This window comes from Megalops cyprinoides, chromosome 10 (assembly GCF_013368585.1).
Source record: "Megalops cyprinoides isolate fMegCyp1 chromosome 10, fMegCyp1.pri, whole genome shotgun sequence".
Lineage (NCBI taxonomy): Eukaryota > Metazoa > Chordata > Actinopteri > Elopiformes > Megalopidae > Megalops > Megalops cyprinoides.
In genome coordinates this window covers 29,296,735-29,317,848 of record NC_050592.1, presented here as the reverse complement: position 1 = coordinate 29,317,848, position 21,114 = coordinate 29,296,735, and the positions used below count along the sequence as shown (strand labels likewise).

The window sequence follows — 21,114 nt, the reverse complement described above, 5'->3', positions numbered from 1 at the left end:
TCATTTGTATGGATGTCACAGACAGCCAAAGAGATGTACACCACAAATGCTGCTCATTGTAAGCACACTGTTAGGGCGTTGTGTGAAGTTCAACTTGGTCACAGGGTAAAGTCCTACTAACACAGCCACCAGCCAGTCTAAACTCACACCAGTAATGACCCTCTCTAGGAAAATATTTTCAACATGCCGGTATATGAAATCATGTGCGGAGCCAGTCATGAGTGAAGGTATACTACACAGGGACAGGAATAAATGGGTGTAACTGTTAAAGTGAATGTTTTACTGAAGTAAATGGCTCTTGATTTAAAGCCATGTCGGTTTGGACCAACATGATGCTGAATGTTTACTTTGAAACAGATTTGGTGAAACACCATTATTGATAATCGCTTTTGATGTTGTGTTAACTGGACCAATGAACTGACACCACTTGTGTCCTTGCATTGTATGATGGTTATTTTGGTTTCAGTCAGTGTGTGTTGGTCACATGGTCTGTGAACCTCATTCATGCATTTTTCTCTTTGTTTTTATGGGCGTGTTGATTTTCTCAGTGCCACAGCGTACGCTCTCCTGGGATTGGTCTGAACTCGAAGTCCTACAAAGCTGAACCAATCAATGAAGAGCGCACATTGTGTGCCATGAGAAAAACAACCACTAGCTATGCCTGTTGCTATTCTCTACAGTTACTGCCAAAAATTAAAACTGTCAAAATGCTTTCAACGAGCACAAGTGTACAGATGTCATTTTTTTCCTCCCTGCAAGTGAATTAATACTGTACTGCTTCTGAAACCATACAGTGCCATCTCTTTTGCCCAGATATGAATGACGAGAAAAATTTCAATTTCTATTTTATTTGTATTATTCCATTAATATTTACAATTGTTACAATTGTTAGAAATCCACCTGACAGCACAATGATAACTTCACAACTAAATAATGCAAATGGCGCTTACAGGACAACATTTGGCAACAGAAAACCTTACAGTTTTAAAGAACAACATTTAGACTCTGATATAGAGTTAATGCATCAGGATTGGACAGGCAGCAAACACATTATATGGGGTGAGTTCATGGATCAATCATGTCCATTTAAATAAATCTGGGTAAAACGCCAGGATTTCACAACACTGAAAAGACAGCATGATTGATAAAACTATACCAGATTTTAATTTTCAACATGCCAGAAAACTATTCTGCTGACTCATGGTTAATTTATTACCACAGGGACAAGGGACAGTATCTTATTTTACGAACTGAACAACTTTTACAACACATCGCTGAACACATGGTTGGGTATTTGCATACAGCCTAATTATGTGGTCAGAGGCAAGTCAGGCTTCACATACTGCTTAATGGGTGGTAAATCATTGGCCAGTTTAACCCAATCAGAACATTTCATTTGCCAGAACTGAATATGAATGTCATTGATGGAGCACCCACCCATGACTGAGTTTGTTCCTTTTTACATAAGTAAAGCATAAAGGGTGATAAAATACCTCTCTCACACATTAATCATTTCACTTTTACTTTGTGCTTTTACTATGATTGATTCTCAATCAATTAGTATTCTAAAATCTTTGCTTGACAAAGAAACTTTGTGTTACAGTCAGCTCTCCTTTTCTTAGGAGGCAGAGTCCTCCTTTCTGGGCCTTCTAATGCTCCTTTTGTTACTGCTAGACCCCCACTGCTCCTCTTGACATCGAGCATTAAGTACACAGGTATGGTTTCTCACAAAATGCATTTGCCTGTGATTGGTCTAATTCTGTCACATGATGTGTTCAGACCAATCACAGGAGATTGTACGTTGTGTATGAACTGAGAAGCATTACATTACATTACAGGCATTTAGCAGATGCTGTTATCCAGAGTGGCTTCCAGCACAATAGAACATAAGCGTATGGGAAGTGTGCTGGAAGTCACTCTGGATAAGAGCATCTGCTAAATCCACACAATGTAATGTAAAGTGTATCCATTCAATTTAAATGAGCAACAGTGTCAGACCAGGCTAACACTCCCACACCAGTAACAGTGAGAAGCAATATGCTCTACTATTCCCTCCACTTCCTTGACTGAACTCATGAACCCATGTGTAGCGAAGGGCGAGAGCAGTCACCCCACCCGGCCTCGAACCCGGGTCTACGGGGTACCGACCATGCGACTTTGGCGTCGCGGTTAAAGTCGCATGGTCGGTACCCCGTAGACCCGGGTTTGAGGCCGGGTGGGGTGACTGCTCTCGCCCTTTGCTACACCATGACTGAACACACAGTCCGTGTTGTCTTGCTGACTGTAACTGTTACCAGAAATTCTAAAACACACAGCCAAACAAGTCACTATGACTGCTGAGGTCAGTTAAGGTGACAGCAGGTTTAAACCCACGCAGGCTTGGCTTCCGCTGTACTTTTGTGCCATTTGCTAAACTGGGGACTATTGTAAACACTTGAATTAACACACCAATGAAAGGCTATGTAGTTGGAATCAGACCAAGAAATTGTATGAGAGGATTGTCTTTTTATAGGCAGCTGTGCTTGAGAAGTGTGACAAGCTGAGCGGATACAGAGGACCCCCTGAACCCCCAGTCTGGGGTGTGTGTGCGTTCAGGGGGTCAGCCCTCCTAAACACATGTACTTGACGTCCAGGTACTCCTCGATGCCGTACTTGGATCCCTCCCTGCCCAGGCCAGACTGCTTGACCCCCCCAAAGGAGGCCTCCGGTGTGGAAAGCAGGCCCTCGTTGACCCCGACCATGCCAACCTCCAGCTGCTCTGCCACCCGCCAGATTTGACTGATGTCGCGAGAGTAGAAATATCCTGTAGGGGGCGCCAATGCACAGATCAGGAAAAGTGTGGTACAGGCATACATTACAGAACGCAGACACAAAGATAAAGTGGAATGTATGCTGAAATTCTGCTTAAGTTGTAAGCTGTAGATATGGAAGGTTAAAGCTGCAGGGGTCAGAAAAGTAAAGTGGAGTATATGTACCCTTAAAACGTACAAAAAGGACTGGTAAGGTTAAAGTTGTAGCAGACATAAGGAAAACTTACCCATGTATGTACCCCAGTTATGAGTCACAGCCACATAAATTTGTAAGGTTATGGCTAAGTGGGGGCAAGATAAAGTTGTGGGGTATACACAGAAAGCAACAGTCCACTGCCACAGGAGGGCATGACAGGCACTGAACTAAATCCACTGAATAAAGCCAAGGGCTTGCACACCGCTGTCAGTGGGTCAGGGAGTAAGCAGGAGGAGAGAAAAAAAAAGGCTTGACCCGAGCTACACACACACACACACACACACACACACACACACACACACACACACAACAGGACACCATATGCACATATTCACACAGGTTTATAGCTTACCTGCCAAACCCACACGGGATGCGTTGGCAATCATTAGCGCCTCCTCCTCTGTGTTAAACCTGTTCAAAAACATGACAGCGCAACACCTGAGTGATGGACAGAACGAAGAGCCTCAATGGAATAATTGTATGCGTGCGTGCGTACATGTGTGCGTGTGCGTGCGAGAGAAATGTCTGCAAGTAGAAAGCCAGCTATTGCCTAACAAGTGAAACCTGTCCGTTTATCCTTATGTAAATACAGGTGTGAGACAGCTGAGGTAGGTAGACAGGTGATGGTACATAAACAGGTAGACAGTTAAGGATACCTATACAGGCAGATGGCTGAGGGTACACAGACTGGCAAAGGTACAAAGACAGGAGAGTACATGAACAGCTGACGAGACAGACAGGCAAGGGTACACAAACCGGTGAGGACACAGAAGTGACGCACAGACACAAGCAGGTAGAGAGGTGATGATGCATGCACAGGTTAGGTTACACAGACAGGTAGACATGTACAGATACCAAGACAGACAAGACAACAGATGGACAGGTGGTGGTACACAAACAGGTGACACAGACTCATGCATAAGCAGGTGGACAGGCTAGGGTACACAGACAGGTGACAGTTCATGGACAAGCGCATGCCAGGGCCAGCTGGCTATTCTGGGTTGGTCCCACAGTGTCTTCTCGTGGCTCTTACTTGAGCACAGGGACCAGGGGGCCGAAGGTCTCCTCCTTGGTGCACAGCATGTCGGTGGTGATGTTGGCCAGCAGGGTGGGCTCCATGAAGGACCCCTCCAGACGCTTCCCCCCCCTGAGCACCGTGGCCCCCTGGGAAACTGCGTCGGCGATCTGGTGCTCCACCTAACACCAGAACACCGTCCACATCAACAACACGGCTCTCCTCTGGTCAATGAAAGAGGACCTGCAAGTCTGTTAAATGCTAGCTCACAGATGAGCGATTCTGCTCCTACAGGGTTATCAGAATTTAGCTATTTGGCAGGTTTTAATTTTACATTTCGTTCTGTACGTGGGGCAGGCAGATCAGAGCCCTCCCTGCCACATTGCTTGCTTGGCTGCAGAACCACTGAGCGCAGCAGGGCAGTTCCACGTGCTGTGTAAACGACGGGCCCGCGCGAGGCCGGGGCTACCTTTTCGGCGGCGCGGACGTTGATGAGGGGTCCCTGCGTGGTGGTGGGCTCGGACCCGTGTCCCAGACGCAGCTCTGCGTCCATGGCCTTCCCCAGCTTCTCCACAAACTGGTCGTGGATCCCGCTCTGAATCAGGAAGCGGTTGGAGCACACGCAGGTCTTGGGTTTGGCAGGGGAGGCAAAGACACACGGTAGAGGAGGCCATGAACGCAAGGACTCACTTTACCCACTACAATGTGCTAAATACGAATTGGTTGCTGCGTGCCTGGTTGGGCCAAGCTCCACCGTGGGGCACAATCTCTCCCGGTCACAGTTCTTTACCTGGCCGGAGTTCCTGAACTTGGAGGCCATGGCTCCCTGCACGGCTTTGTCCACGTCGGCGCTGTCGAAGACGATGAAGGGCGCGTGTCCCCCGAGCTCCATGGACACTCTCTTGACCGTGCCCGCAGCATGCTTTAAGAGGATCTGCACAGACACATGCGGACCGTCAGGGCGCGTCACAGCAGAACTCGGGTCAAACTCACGCGGCCACAAGCCGGATGAGACTCCCGCCACCCTTTAACCCTTCCCTTACCTTTCCGGTGGCCGTGGAGCCGGTGAAAGAGACCTTTCCCACCAGGGGGTCGGTGCACAGGACCTCCCCGACAGCAGGGGTGCGCTCTCTGGAGCAGGGCACCACGTTAAACACGCCTGCAGGGATCCCAGCCTGGTCAGCCAGCTGCAGGGAAGAGGCCGAGTTAATCCTCCTTCCTCTTCAGTCGTCACACAACCGAATCCCAGAGGCATGCACTCAGCACAACATAATTTATATCATGGCTACTCAGTGCCAGTCCCAAAGGACCACAGCCTTACTCTTCATACCATTAGCACCCTCACAACTTGGGACAGAATTTAATTTTACTCAGTTAAGATGATGATTAGTTTAACTATGTGGTTAAGGGCCCCACTGGACAGAAAGCCTGAAGATACCATTCCCTTCAAGTTCCGAGCTGAATTAACCTTACTTAAAGTATAGACCTAACAATCAGAATGTGGAGTCAGTTTTACTCACCAGCATCAAATTCAACATAAAATCAACATAATATAATCAATATAATCAACATAAAATTAAATGACAAGGTGACTGATACATTCAAATTATTTTGGGCCCAGAATTTTTTTATTTGCTCCAGAAACCAAATTAACTTATGCATCATGTTCAACCAAAGCAGAGAGCGTCGTTATGGAAACTAACTAACCACGGCTAGCGCAAGGGCAGAGAGGGGAGTGTCCTCGGCCGGCTTCACCACAACCGTACAGCCGGCTGCCAGGGCTGCGCCCACTTTCCGGGTGATCATGGCGCTGGGGAAGTTCCACTGTGGGAGCGAGAGAGGGCAGGAACAGTGACAGGAGCTGGGGGGTAATGTCTGTGGAGTAGCGGACTCGTGCCCGTGTTCTAACGTCCGCTCACCGGGGTGATGATGGAGGCCACGCCCACAGGCTGCTTGAGCAGTAGGATCTTGCGGTCCTTGGCAGCTGGAGGCACGATGTCTCCGTAGACGCGGCGCGCCTCCTCAGAGAACCACTCCAGAAAGGAGGCGGAGTACGCGATCTCCCCTAGGGACTCCTTCATTGGCTTCCCCTGTGAACACACAGTATTCACATCAGAATAGTTCAAAATATTTCAGTAGTCTGCCATCATAAATGCAGAGAGCAATGATGTTCTACAGTATTTTACTGTATGAGATGAGAGCCTATGACATGTTTTGATGTGAGCCATTCTTTAAAAATACAGACCTGAAGGCTATATACCAGATATCTGACAATCTTTTGCCTTTTGTGTCATTAGTAACAAAGTGAAATATAAAGTGTAATTTTACAGTCTTTTTTAATGAGGCCTTATGTTGTCAGCGCAATCAAAATTGTACCGTAAGAAACTCAATGCTAAAATGCAATTCCCTCACAAAATCATATTTAGTGCCAAGACTACACAACAAAAACTCATTTGTCTGCCAGGATCATACAGAGTTAGACCTTTACCCTTGACTCCCTGAGTTCTGAGAAGTAACCTTTGAAGCCATTGGCATATTCATGGAAAAAAAAACTACCATATTACAGCACAGCCATGTGTGGTGCAATAGGTGCACAATATAATCATGGCGCCCTCTGCTGGTGTGCAATAGTGAACCATTCCATAGTGCAGAAAAATACAACTTCTCAATTCTCAGCACCACCAACTAGAGAGTTGAATCTAATACACCATCTCATCAAAATACATCCATTATTAAATTGGAATTTACAGCTTGACCCCCATGCACAGGACAAAAAAAATCTCTTAACTGGGTACAATAAAATATCTTTAATTCACAGAGCTTTAAAACATCAATGCTATTATATAAAAAACATCACTCACACACTCAGCAGTAATCAGCTTGGCAAGGTCCTCCTTGTGTTGTGTCAGTAAATCGAACCATTTCCGCAGAAGAATGCTTCTTTCCTAAGAAATGGACATAAGCATATGATACGTTTCCCATCTATATGAAGTCACTGTATGCCATGCTTTATGATATAAAAGTAGGTCACTAACGTCCGGGTTGTCCTCATTTCAGACCAATATGACAGATGACAAGGAGGATGAGGTACAAGGACCTGATGACTATTAGTGCCAAAAAGAGAGAAACAGGCCTCTGAGCACAAGCTGGCATTGGTCCTTTAGCAGCAGTACATTTGCATAATAAAAACAGGGAAACGACAGTCTGAATATGGGCACAGGGAGGAGGGGTGGCGTTGAAACGACAAACTCAAGTTGGTACATTCTAACACAATGAAGTGCTTTATGATTAGTAATGTATTACGAAGTCAATGCAGAGAGCAACTTAAATAGTCATCAAAGTGTTGGCAGCAGAAACAGTTCAGAATTCCTACCTTGAGAAATAGTAATACTGCACTGCGAGAGACAAATAAATCCCATTCACCACGTGTTGCACATACTGATGTCAGTATGAAAGTATTGTATTTGTTCAACTAACATTTTCAGTCATAATCCTTGATTTCCAGTGCAGACATTCCAATACGTTTGCATCTTTCAGAGAACCAAAGACCCATTATAAAGCCTTATGATACCTATATGTCATCACCACTTTTGCAAGAAGTCATAAATGTTCAAAACATAACACAGCGCATGATGTTCCATTTCATAAACTACCAGTGTGTTTATTATTTGCACATTTCAAACATAACGCAAGCGTCGTGAAGGTCAGCTACACAGCGAACACTTAAATAGCTCTCGACTTAAATGTCACTTAAACCTTAGTAGCCACACCATTCACAAGAGCGGAGCTGAAATCTAGTCTGTGTGTTAAAATGCAGATTAACGCTAACGTTAGCTAGTGTCAACTAAATGACAGCTAAGAACATATTTTCTCTCGTCATGTCTTATTTGTAATTATAAGACATGTAATTTGGCAGTATGGTAAATGCATAGCCCACAGGAGGGAGGTTATCTCCAACTGAGCTACAGCGGTTATGTGTGTATCTGTTGCGCAGATGCATGCACATGCACAGGGGTGAAAGAGGCAAGCCTAACGTAGCTGGTTCACCTTGGCTGTCTGCTGTTTCCACGAGTAGAAAGCCTTATACGCTGCGTTTACCGCGTCTCGGGCTTCTTGCGGACCGCAGTCCGACACACTCGCGATTTCCTTGCCAGTCGCAGGATCCAACACGGGGAAGGAGGAAGGAGCTGACACCCAGCGGCCGCCGATGAAGCCCTGAGTCCGTACCAAGTCTGCAGAAATGCTCAGGCTGTACTGCCGGCGCAGCACCGCAGACAGGCCGGGCGAAGCCTGGCGGAGGAAACAGCGACTCCGTAAGAGACAGAAACTGCCCATCGCAAGGAAAGGCTCTGGCGAGAGTACAGACTGGCTGTAATTTCGTTAGGCAAAACTGCCATACAAAGACTCCGTCAGCCCCAGGCTGCTATTATGTCCACGAAGGCGGTCGCTTTAGAGTAGACACGTGATCAGTTAAGATAATTTTTTTGCCTGGATCGTTGTTCCTTGTTTATCAACGCGGAACTGTAGGCTGTTCGCTTGCTTGCCTGCCTCACGATGTTTTGTCTTTCAAGAGTAAATCAGTATGCGAGATCAAATAAAAATATTCAAACACAGTTGCATCTGGTGTTGTATAGGACACTCAATGTAAGTCAAGTTGCTACCTCAGTTGACGCCATACTATAAGTCTACGCATTGCTAAAACGAATTAAATTGAAAACCACAATAAACGTTACATAACTGGATCTTTGTTCTCCATCATCACAGCCCCGACGCTCGACAGCGCGAACCAAACAGAACCAGAACAAGCTAGTATATGGTCGAATTGTGATTGGTCCACTCTTGTGTCAGGTGGGATTTGCGGTTCCCGCAATTGGTTTGGTTGATTAGAGGTGTTCAGTATCGGTTGAGTCCTATTCAGTTGTTATCGCTTATTAATGACCTGAAAGTTTCTGGGCAGTTGTCTGCTTTAAGTAATCCTATGAAATTAGGATGTTTATAAAAAATAACTAAAAACATGCAAGTAAAAAATATGTAACCCATTTGTTAACACGTGCACAATGTGATCGTTATGTCCAATTTTAATTTGAATTACTAAGAATTTAAAAGTGGTTAGTATTTTTATAGTCATTTCATTGAATTAAGGCAAACATTGGTGGTGCGTGAAGTTATCTTCAGTACTCTATTATAAGAAACAATTACTTAGATTTCTGGCTAGAAAAGACATTCTTCTATGTCGCTCTGCCATAAGTATGATTAGTTATTTCACTGTGAAAATTAAGCTCAATAGTAAGATGTTAAAGAAATAATTTTACTTTTACCTCTCCTCCGTGAAAGCACATTCAGCTGCCCTATTCTTTGGTTATGGCAAATAGTCAAAGAGATTTCTCAAATAAAAATCATCTTGCACAGTGGACTACAATAATCAGTGCTGAAGACCTTGGGTGTAAATTAATGGGACCACATCAGAGTGATTCAAGGATCATTGTTTACTCAGTGGACCATTGGTAGATGTACAATGTTGCCACCATCTCAGATTAAAAGAGAGACATGGCTCACCTTCTTTGGGCACTATGTATTGACAATTTCCAGATCAGATCACCGCTGTTCTAGAGCAGGCCTCACAGTGTATCAGCATTTAGTGCATGACCTCTGTCCATTATACTGCATGTATCTCAGTGGAAGGACACCAGGTTGAATGGAATCCAGCCAAAACAGCCAATCCATGACACCCAACAACATGATCTAGACCAGCGTTTCCCAACCCTGCTCCTGAAGGCACACCGTCCTGCATATCTTCTATCAATCCCTGCTCTACCTACCTGACTGAACTCATCAGTGGCACTTTTGATTAGCTGAGCACACCTGATTTAGTCAAGCAGGAAGGATACATAGAAGATATGCAGGACAGTGTGCCTCCAGGAGCAGGGTTGGGAAACACGGATCTAGACATCTTTTCCAAGAGAAATATTAATTTCTAAAGCTTGTTTCGCGCTGCTTCCAGTTTAAGAAATACATCAAGCTGTAAAAGAAATATCCCTACTGCTTACAATCCCATCATTTCCTGCAAGAGTAAAGAATTAAAAAATTGCATCTACCAATACAATTTCAAGGAGGATCAAATATACTGCAGCATACAGATATGGGTATGTCTACAAAAGAGAAATGACAAAGCCTTAAAAAAACTTTTAATAAAAAGCAAAGATTTGACAACTTGTTAACAAAAAAAGTCATATATAAAAAAAATCAAATCAACAGTAAATCATTTCCAACACATTTTTATCACCCTGGGTGAAAAACGGCTGAAAGTGATTGCATTTGATGTCCCAGGTTTACATCCTTTCTCCATCTGAGGGCGAGGCGTTCTAGGCATCACCTGCCCAGCTATTAATTCCTTGGAGTCAAGCCTCGCTTTGGACAATCTATCAATCTCCACACCATTAGCTAAAGTAAAACTGCGTTAAACTGCAGGTGACTATCCAAGTCATACAACGGAGAGGACAGAACACAGTCGTCCCAAATGAATCCTCTTTCACAAACTCAGCAGCCCTGTCTGCTCCACTGGGCCGTCTGTAAATGTACACATAGCTTAATGAACATAACTTGATGCAAAATCCATGTTAGGCTGTTTTTTTTTTAAACAGAATAAAAAAATCAGATAACATTACTCATTCCTGTGACAAAGTATTACAAAAAAATGAGAGATCTGATATGAGAACCAAGTAAAACATGCAACATGGCAAACAAAGGGAATGGCTTTCACCAGTGGTGTAAAATTTAATGTCAGACTGTTAATCCAACAGGGTCACTACCATGTTCTCCAAATCCACTAAATCTGAGCAGAAAGTATGCTATACCCAGGACATACATGTTTGGTAATCGTACATGCACATCGGGGGTGTATGGCAATGCATAATTCAATACTGTTCTTCAGTTCACAGGGAAGTCTTCGTTTGTTCTTCCTCATTACAATGCAGTAGTTTTCAATGAGGCTGTAGTGGAGGCATAGGAGCCCAGAATAACCTCAAGCTTACTGTATCCTAATCATTTCTCAAAATCAATAAAATGCCATTTAAAAAAATCATGAAGGGCAAATCTTAGTTTAAATGTAACAAAAGCCAGCAATTTATTCACAGCCAAAGTGATGTAAATGTACAACTTTTTCTGAAACTAATGTAAATCTTTAGTTACAAGAAGGCATGCCCTCATGAAAACACAAATCAAGAAATATAAAAGTTTTGCAATTATATATATTTAAAAAATGAAATCACAGAAAACAATTTACACAAGCACTTTAAGACGAGAAGTGAACTAAAATCTTACAATACACAAGCAATAAAGTCAATACATTCTTGTTTTTTCCTTCGTTGTTGTGACTCTTCGCTGACGCACCCCCTAGAAGGATCCCAAGGCCTTTGCTGCCATTGTTTTCAGTCTCTTCTTTAGGATATTAACTGCAAAATGCCAAACAAAACATTCAGTCACATCAAACCCCAGCCGTGTTTCATGCTACATACAGATCAGGTCTGTGTAAGGAGGCACTCAATATGAACATATGCTTCTACTAATGTCACAGCTGTGGCTGTGACAGACCAGAAGTATCTCCAGCCTTAACTCCAATTACATATGGTACAAAGTACATGAAATTGAGCTTTCCAGAATTAAAGCTGTTAACTTCATTCAAACTATCTATGCTCATGAAATGAAAAAAGCTTAAAGACATAACATGGGGTTCACTGCCAACAAAGTAAATTATTATGCATTTTCTGATTTCCTATGCTTAACATCACAGGGTGCCAACAAGCACTTCCGAATACTGCTACATTGGTAATTTCTGGCCTTGCCTGTAATAAAGGCAAGTTTGTGAAACTGACTTGCAATTCTATTTTGCAGTATAGCAGAGATATTTCCATTAAATGGTTCTTTTTGACAGTAGAGCTGACCCGATGCTGACGTAATTCAGCAATTCAGATTTTAAGCTCCAGAACAGCCAAACCCACCCACTTTCCATTGCAGTAGAAAAACTGCAAGGACTCCTCTAAGTTTCAGAAGTGCTTACTCTGAAGTTTAAAGCTACCCAAAGCCTCACTCAGGAAAGACCCACAGGGAAACGGGTCACAGTTTTAGTAAACAAATCAGACACAGGATGAATACATTAAAGCACAGAGCCTCCTACTAGACAAACGCCTGGATGGACCCCGTTATCTCATCCACAAAAAACGAACTTGATTCTTGTGTGGCTGTTGGGGATTACTACTCCTGGGCTGAGAGACACTTGAGGAGACGCTTACCTGCTTCACTGTCTGTTTGATGAAGTCCTTCCTATTGGACAGGTCATAGTCTGGGTATGTATCAAACACCTTGAAAGAACAGAAATATTTCACTGCAGACAGCAAAAAAATCCTGTAGGATTTTCACTGGGCACAACTCATATTTTCTGAATCCTTCTTGAACTATGAAGAATATTTCTTTTCACTGTATCGACATGGCAATGCTGAGCCATTAAAAAAATGGAAGGTATTAACCTTCTGTCCCACATACAACAACATATAGTGTATTTACCAATATGCGTACAAATGGATCAACCACTGATCAAGAACAAAAAGTTTCAAGTTCATGAAATTGGTGCATTGTGCCCTCTTTTGTATCCAGAAAATAATAATGCATCAATAACACCTGGACTCACTGAAATCGTATCATACTGAGTGTAGACATGTTCACTGTTTTTACAGTAATATCTACACATCCACTGATGATTATAGCTCTTGGCATGGACTGGAATGTTCTAGAAGAAAAGTGCTAACAGAATACTGCCAAGAGGAACATACTTGCTTGCAGATCTGCTTCATTGTAACCTCCTCCAAGTTGGCATCTTTCAGTAGCTTTGTCACGGTCTCTTTCAGCTGGTCGTCTGTCGGTGGCCTCTTCACCATCTTAATCAAAGGCTCGTCGTCCAAGCTGTCATCCATGTCTGACTCTGTGAGTGACAGCAATATGAGGAACAGTGGCATTCACCAAACCCCTTGGCTTCTTTGCACAGGATGCTAACATGTACACACGCTGAATACTGTGCACATACAGGTGTGTGCTTAAGGCAGTGCTGAAAGCAAGGGCCCAGGCCCAGTCTCACCTACACTGGTGTTGCTGGCCTTCTTGCTACGGCCGCTACTGCTGTCTGCTTTCTTTGTTTTGGCTGCCAGTTTTGCCGGGGCTGGCTTCTTCTTTGGAGCAGGTTTTTTCACAGGCTGCGTCACAAATGTGCGACAGGGTTAACCACAATGGCATTCACTTAACAATTAACAATTTTAAACACTGCACAGCACTTGACTGTACACCCATCAGTAACATTACTCGATTAAACCATGTGATTAGAAGATGCATCACTATGGTGTGTGCTTTAAGCCTATCCATGGTTCATCTTTGAAAGTGTCACTTTAATTTAGCACTATATATGTCATACATCAATGTACTGTATTAGACAGTGAACTTTGGCCTTCTCTGAAAAAATATAAATACAGTTTGAATTAAACTTGTCAGGATTCCCTTCTTCCTATCATTACCAAACTGAACACTCTTTACAGGCTTTCACATGAAACACAAAAATTTAAATCATACGCAAACACTGAAAAAACATGTAAACCCTGTGAAAAAGAAAACCATTTTCATCTTTTATAGTGAGAGAGGAATCAATTTATATTTGCCACACCAACAAATTAAACTGTACTATACTGAAATATCTTCCCTAGGGCCCACTTGCTATGTACGAGTTTACAGCAGGCTGTGTGGCTTCTTTCCTGGATATCTGTTCTGACAGCACACCATCTTGAAGTCTAATTTACACTTATGTGATGGAAAAACACTCAGGTTTTTCACTGCTCAGTCTTACTCCCATTGTTGTTCTAAATGCAGAGGTTGCAGTAACTGCTATGCTTAATACTGACAAGTGAAGTGAAGTGCATGTCCTTCAGCAAGTGCTCAGTAACTTAGCAACAGCACTACATGATGCCACAAGGCAGACGTTAACCAGATGCACGCACCTGGTAGCACACAGAAAATCAAATGATAAAGACACTCAGAAATAGGGCCCAGCAAATATCAGGGCAGATAAGTATCTCATATTTTTACGAATACAGAGACTTACTGTTCTGCAAATTTAGAAATGATTACATTTCCATCTTTAAAACTGCAGGATTTAATAAAAAAAGATGCAATAACGGACATTTTTACTACGAAAGCATGCATTTAAAGTGGCGAGACTGGAAATCAAGAAAATATGAAATTCAAAAATTGAAAATAATAAAATGGATTTCATTTTCCTGTATTCATGTCTTGCACAATGAAAGAGGATAACATTTTGCTCTCCCCAAATCAAAACTTTTCTACAAGCAGAAACACTGCTGTTTACCCTTACCTGGGTCTCCTTTTGCAAGTTCTTTGCTTGTAGCAAGGACCTTTAGTCTGATGGGACTTATCTGCAAATGCTTGGTGTCCAAGCACACTTTCCCTTGGTTTTATTTGAACACAAAACCGTCTTTAGCACCTCTGTAAGTTTCAAGTTCCTTGTAAGGGAGATCCCTCAGCCCTACCTCTTCCTCATAGTCACTGTCCTTGTCGGAGACTGACACGTCGCCTTTGACAGCCTTCTTGTCCTTAACCACCTTCTTCTTTGCTGGAGCTGCTGATTTCTTAGACTTCTGTACTGCAGAAATCTTCCGTTTGGCAGGGTTCTTCTTAACAGATTCCTTTTAGTACATAAAGACAGACATAGAAAGAGTCAGTTGGGTCTCGGGACACACACATAGCCTGCTTTGTAATGTTGAGTATAAAGGCAGGTTTACACTTATCCAGCTCATGTCCAATGTGATGGTTGCAGATGACCATTAAGCTGTGACCATGGCTACATCACCAGAACGCACTGGTGATGCACTTTGTAAGGATAGTGTCTATTAAACGACACTAAAGTAAAAGAGCATTATGTGACCACGTAAACCACTTGTGTCTTCAGACACCTCACACACGTGCAGCACAGCCGGGGCTGGCAGGATGGTCACTCTCACCTGTCCCTCTCCTTCATCACCATCTGTCTCTTTGTCAGCAGTGTCGTCATCAGAGGAGTCACCCTCGTCGTCGCTTATCGTCTCTCGGCTTTTAGGTGGCGGGGCTGACGTGTCCTTGTCTCCCTGGCTGTCCTGCTCGTCATCATCGTCGCTGCTCGAGTCAGTGACGATCGCCCTGAACTTGTCCTCCTGCACGCTCTTCCTGTAGTTGGCCCTCTGCGCTTTTCTCTTGGAGTCTTTGGCTTTCCGCTTCTTCTTTGGTAAGGTCTTTCAGCAGCGTGAATGGCAGAATATGGGGAGAACAACAAACGTTTGTCGGCCCATGAATATTCTGATAGGAAACAATAACAAGTGCCGGCACTACCCTGCAGTTCCACCAAGGCGCATACGGACAGGTTAAACAGGGTGACACCTCAATTACCCTGATGGAGGCTTCTAGCCTAAAATGCTGGTTTTAACAACAAAAATATTTCCTCTCCTCCACAGCAAAAATGTCTCGCTTTTTGTGAGGACTGATTTTCACAGCAGAGTTTAGATGTCACTGTTATCTCAGCTGGATTCCATTTATAAATCATTGTTCCCAAATCAGTCTTTTCATTATGTTACCCTGATCACTGCTTGTCTATTGGTCCCTGTTCTCATAATTTATTTGTGGTTCTTTTTAACTGTAAAATGTCTCTAAAGATTAATATAAATTCTAATTTAACTGACTGATTAAACGGCACCACAGTAGCAGCCACCCAAAGGTAATACATCGGACAGAATGTAATGAGTACGTAATGGGACGGATGGAACGTGACACGAGGTCAGTCTGCTGCTCACCTTTCCAGACGACTTGGGGTCTAAGAGGAAAGTCAGGATCCTCTCAACTTTCGCATCGTGGGTTCCACTCCTCTCCAGGTCCAGGACAGAGCAGATGTTTTTCAGCACAGAATTAGTAAACCTGAACAAGGGGCAAAAACACTGCGCTGAGGTTGACAACATCAACTTAAACCTGGGATACAGTCCACCAATACTGGTCCCATACAGCTTCATAAAGGCTTATACTTTTATATAAGTTTTGTTACACTGCCACGCTTCACAGCTGTCAACTAAATATTTTTGGTATGCAACATCTTTTACTTTTCAAATACTTCACATACTAAAGACCACTCTTCACAGCATATGAGTAATTAATGATTGCAAGCAAGTGTAACAGGAAGACCCACTCACAATGCTTCATCAAAGTTTCAATGTCAGGCAATTTCATGTGGTTACCACAACCATTTCCCCATTCCAGACAGATAACCCTGCACCTATAATCAAATCCTCTGCACTGGGATTGAGAGAGCAAAGGTGTAATACGCACAAACTTGCCCACACACTTGTTTGCTGTCAAAGTTGCATGCCTGTAGAGCCCTGTCTGTAGGGTTGAAGCACACCATCATTTAGCCAGAGTGCTGTGGGCACATCCTTTTCCCAGGCATATGGTTACACCTTGTACTAGGGGGTCGACCAATTATCGACATGGACGATTATCGGATCCGATATTCAGCATTTTTACGATTACCGGAATCACTATTTTTTTTATCCGATTGCCGATAAAATTAATTAATTTAAAAATGTGCTACTTTGACTCTGATGCAATCGCCGCTCTCTGCCTGTAGTTACCAGTCACGAGCAATGTCCTGCCCCCATCTGATTGGTTACACATCATGAGTAATGGCCTATGAGCACTGAAGACTACTGTGCCACAGACAGGCACAGAAGAACGCATTTGCAGACCGGAGCAGCTCCGGTGAGCGAGCAGAGCTGTGTTTCGAAGGTAAGGCAGAAGATACAGCCGAAGTTGCAATAAACATCGCAATCCTCTACGCGAAGTTGCAAAAACACCACAATCTTATGATCCATTTCTATGATGACAAGCATGCCCAGTTTCCCAGTTACACTGAAAATGCCCAACTAATGCACTTTATTGCAGTGATATACAGTTAACTATAATGAGATAAGAGTGTATTTATGTAGCAATAGCTATATCTTTGAATAACATTGCTGCCGGTGCAACTGGAACTTATATTAGCTACCATATTGTGAACGTAACATTACTCGCCCGTATAAGTTGGGGTTTTTACATGTTATGGGTAGCTGATGGTCATAATAACATAAGCTAATGTTGAGTCTCGCAGAGCTAACCTGAATGTCATAATGAACGCCAAAAAGTTCATGTGTTGATCCATAATTTAGCCAGCTGACTGGCTGAGCACGCTGAGCAACTCTGCTTCCTGCACCACAACCTGGTACTGCTGAATTGGGACTACTAATTGAGACTCAAATTTCAGTACAAATTTAAGTTTTACTAGTTTTATTTATTTTTACTTTGTTTACTTTATAAAACTTCAGGGAGCTACTTTGTTTTATTTATTAAAATTTGCAGTTAACTTTATAAGAAATTCTGCTGGGAGCTCCCTGTACTTTTTGTTTTAAGATAATGTTGAAAAGTCCTCTTTTAATTAAAGATATGCTTAAAGGCATTTCAACAAAGTTTTGTGTTGGAGTCTGTGCTATTCTGAATTTTGACAACAAGATTTTCATTTTTATTGCAAATTTTTATCTCTTCCAAATATCGGTTATCAGTCTCCTTGAATGCTAATAATCGGTATTGATATTGGCCCTGGGGGGGGGGGGGGGCATATCAGTCGACCCCTACCTTGTACCACTGGACTATCTGTGATAACACTTAAGCCATGTGACAGAAATACAGCCACTCTGAGGTGGAAATATTTTTTAAAAAATCACCTCACTGCAAATTTTAGATGTGCTACGCCTAAAAGGATTAGGCTATCTGCATTTCTGCAAAATGCAAATGAGTTGTTACGTGCAACTACCTTTTCATCCTCTCCATCTTTTTCATGTAGGCCTCGCTGTTTGCCTCAAAGGAAAAACCGCTGAACTGTCGGAGGTTTTTCTTCACAGAGGCTGCCTGTTCGGGGGTAAAGGCAGAGAGACAGAGATAGAAAGAAGAGGGGAAAAAAACACAGTGAAGAAGTCCCACTTCAACAAGATAGCTGGCTAACACAACATAACTATTTTTATCATTATTTAATTTCAGTTATTTGTTGATAACCTCCAGGCATTAAACACTACTCTATGTAATGGCTACCACAAGCAAAGTCACCACACTCTGTAACTCCAGTCTTGTTTTGCTTTTAGGCCATTATTTCACAAAGAACCAGACCTGCCACTGCCAACGTGCATCTGCACAAAATGCACGTTGAATGTGTGAAATAAACATCATAAAGCCCCAATTCCTTACAGCTCCTGGACGATCAAAAAGAATCTTGTGAAGAGGCTTCAAGTCATCGACTTTCATCTTTCCGATGAAATACGCCACCCGCACGATCTCTCCCAGCTTCTCTCCTTTTCCTGGGGGACATGAAACGAGAGCTTGAGGACAACACATGCCACAAGTACAACATTCTCTAGCTCCTGCACATCAACAAGACTTGCTTCATTATTTACCTGCACAACTACCTTACTGTGCACAAAGAAAGAACACACCACCACATTTACATCCACTCTCAATGATTAAACATTCTCACTTGAACTGTGATAGAATCAGTAAGTACATGCAGCGTATGGCGATCTCTTGGACATTGAGATCTTAATCTCAGTTTGTCATAGGTTTCAATCCACAAGGCTTTACCATAATTTCTCAGGAAGATTTAGCAGACATTCAGCCAACTATGTCCCTGAATTAAAACAATTAGCACTGTGGGTTCACTTGGATAGGCGTCTGTCAAGCAAGCAAAGAAAATCACGCGCAATATGTCTGGTGTATCACGAGCCAGCTGAATTCTCTACCTTGCTCAATCTTCAGTCGTTCTTTTGGTTTGCTGGCTTGGAAATCGAGTCTTTGTATAGTCTTTTTCTGCCTTTTCCCTTCAATGATTTCACCTGTGCCTGGAAGGCAAAGAATCAGTTCAATACTGTTAAACAACATCAAATAATACACAGCTCATTACTACCATTTTTTTTGTGTAACGTCAGTGCCTAAGGACATGCCAACAATTATGTGGAATAATCACCACTGCTAAATTTTTCAAGGTCTTGGTAAAAACATCAAGTTCACCAAGGGAATCTGTGTTATTAACTTACTTATGTGTGCCCCATATTTCAGACTGCCTCCTTTCTCTGGCTCTTCAACGTCATCATTTTCACCCATCTCTTCAGATAAAGTGCGTTTCTCGGGCTTGGTCTTCTTCGTGGGTTCTATGTCCCCCACCTCCTCCATATTCATGCTGATGGCAACCTCACCCGTTGGCTGTTAGCTAGCAAGAGACCAGTGAAGAGTGAAGTCTTAAAACCTAGGTATAGCTTAACTCTGCCATACTATGAATGGCAGCCAGCGTAACTAATAAAAGCTAAACAGAGTGGTGTTAACACACAAAAACGTTCTTTACTAGCTACTTGACAGATATATCGAATAGATAGAAACATTTTTTACACAAAAAATCATGCTTGGCTAGCAATATCTCACTTTGTGTTAGTTAAATTGTGTTAAATGTATACAAAAATTGGCATCTAGTAACTGATAAACATGTTAATTACATCTACAGTCGCGTGTTAAGACAACTGCCTGCTACACAGCTAAATTGATGTTGACTTTACCAGACTCAATTGACACCTAACGTTATGTGGGTATTGAAATAACCCAATTCAAGAACAATTTCAGGCAACTGACTTCAGTCGTCAAACTACCAATTTCGCTAGTCTGCGATATCTTGATTAGATGCAGTTAATTATAGAAACAGAGGAAGACATGGGACTAGACTAACTGGTTAGAGAGTAAACGATAAAGCTGGCTGCATAGCTAGCGGGGTAACCAACACTGTTAACTCAACTTGACTTGCCTGCCAATTTTCAGACAGCCGGCTGGATGTCGCCAACCAATCAACTGACAGGACCTCGCTAGGGTTACATCAACTGCCCTGACTCTAGCTAGCTAACGGTAGCTCCTGGCAAGCTTTGCTTTCTAGTTGTATTCCCCTAAAAGCTAAAACAGCCCGCTAGAGCGCTCCCTCAAATTGCAGAACTTATAAGAACACAATCCGCACCCTAATGTTTACGTTTAGCCTTGGCATCTAACTTCTGATGACGGCTGGCTGGCTGGCTAGCTAGCTAGGTCGCTAACCTTAAAAAAACGGCGCGGTTTTACTCTCACGTCACATGCATTCGAAAATGCGCACATCATGTACAATGCAAACTAGCTGGCTAAAGACCTGGTTATCAAGAGCACCGGAAAAGCTGAAACAGAAAGCCACCAAATACTAGCTTGGTAACGTTATCGAGATTAGGTGCAACTTTTTGGCGGTGTTGTTTGGCTAGTCCACTGGCTCGCTATTTTGGACTGCGTGCACTAGCATTAGCTTTGTAGCTAAGTCCCGCCCACAAACAGAATGTTTACAACGAATTAAATCTGACATTAGCGAACTAACCAACAGCAAAGACATAAAAATAAATAAAGAACACGCAAATTTTACCACATTATTTGTCACATTCAACTTGCAAGCAAATTTAAAAGCTATGCGAGACTGAACGAAATCAGAAAGATTGCACAGCACCTTACCATCCACGCAGACTGGAACTCAATAATTTCAGACAGTTTCAAAATGGCGGTTTGGAAAGTGGGCGGGAAGTCATCGACCTATTCGAGAGGGGGGAAAGTGACGGAGTCAAAAATTCAAGAAGATAACCAATCAAAATCTTTGAATCGCCTTCGTAAAGACGACTTCGGCGTTCTCATTGGTCAGGTACAGACGTTGGCTACATAAAGAAGGCTTTCTGTACTGCGTACCAGTAGGTAGTTCGTGACTGTTCACGTAGTTGATGGCTTTTGGAAATGCGACCAAGGCGCAAAACTAGTTAATTATAGCAAAAGTGGTCCTTATTTGCTTGTATGTTAGATAGCTATACTTTCACAAGACATCACATCCGACTGTTTTAGTTTTATTACTGGTTTCTACAGGTTGCTGTTTTCAGAGTGCTGACCAGAAATTTATC

The 21,114-nt window shown here is 42.9% G+C and overlaps 2 protein-coding genes across 3 annotated transcripts; both read right to left on the bottom strand.

The window, feature by feature from the left end:
- Positions 1-2,268: 2,268 nt before the first annotated feature.
- aldh5a1 (aldehyde dehydrogenase 5 family, member A1 (succinate-semialdehyde dehydrogenase)) lies at positions 2,269-8,798 on the bottom strand. 2 transcript variants are annotated; one of them, XM_036539158.1, is made up of 11 exons: positions 8,760-8,798; positions 8,069-8,311; positions 6,883-6,966; positions 5,941-6,111; positions 5,729-5,845; positions 5,065-5,208; positions 4,812-4,955; positions 4,491-4,649; positions 4,040-4,203; positions 3,359-3,417; positions 2,269-2,803 (listed from the first exon to the last, which is right to left on the bottom strand). In XM_036539158.1, exons 1-11 carry the CDS (start codon positions 8,778-8,780, stop codon positions 2,592-2,594), a joined length of 1,518 nt encoding a protein of 505 aa, XP_036395051.1. In that variant the 5' UTR covers positions 8,781-8,798; the 3' UTR covers positions 2,269-2,591. The 2 variants fall into 2 exon arrangements, with proteins under 2 accessions (XP_036395051.1, XP_036395050.1); XM_036539157.1 differs by having other exon boundaries at positions 8,069-8,797.
- Positions 8,799-11,386: 2,588 nt separating this feature from the next.
- On the bottom strand, positions 11,387-20,721 carry dek (DEK proto-oncogene). The gene is made up of 12 exons (XM_036539902.1): positions 20,681-20,721; positions 19,210-19,382; positions 18,916-19,014; positions 18,368-18,477; positions 17,940-18,034; positions 15,898-16,018; positions 15,076-15,342; positions 14,605-14,760; positions 13,149-13,263; positions 12,847-12,995; positions 12,310-12,378; positions 11,387-11,472 (listed from the first exon to the last, which is right to left on the bottom strand). Exons 2-12 carry the CDS (start codon positions 19,349-19,351, stop codon positions 11,461-11,463), a joined length of 1,335 nt encoding a protein of 444 aa, XP_036395795.1. The 5' UTR covers positions 19,352-19,382; positions 20,681-20,721; the 3' UTR covers positions 11,387-11,460.
- Positions 20,722-21,114: the final 393 nt, after the last annotated feature.

What these genes read in the sequence shown, in the direction of transcription:
- aldh5a1 (XM_036539157.1), bottom strand. Translation starts at nt 8,356, where the DNA reads ATGGGCAGTTTCTGTCTCTTACGGAGTCGCTGTTTCCTCCGCCAGGCT. An exon ending in GGAAACAGCAGACAGCCAAG is followed by an intron (nt 6,967 to 8,068) that starts GTGAACCAGCTA and finishes TCCATTTCTTAG; the next exon opens with GAAAGAAGCATTCTTCTGCG. An exon ending in CTGCCCTTGCGCTAGCCGTG is followed by an intron (nt 5,209 to 5,728) that starts GTTAGTTAGTTT and finishes TCTTCCCTGCAG; the next exon opens with CTGGCTGACCAGGCTGGGAT.
- dek (XM_036539902.1), bottom strand. Translation starts at nt 19,351, where the DNA reads ATGAATATGGAGGAGGTGGGGGACATAGAACCCACGAAGAAGACCAAG. An exon ending in TTTTTGATCGTCCAGGAGCT is followed by an intron (nt 18,035 to 18,367) that starts GTAAGGAATTGG and finishes ACCCCCGAACAG; the next exon opens with GCAGCCTCTGTGAAGAAAAA. An exon ending in GGCCAGCAACACCAGTGTAG is followed by an intron (nt 12,996 to 13,148) that starts GTGAGACTGGGC and finishes TGTCACTCACAG; the next exon opens with AGTCAGACATGGATGACAGC.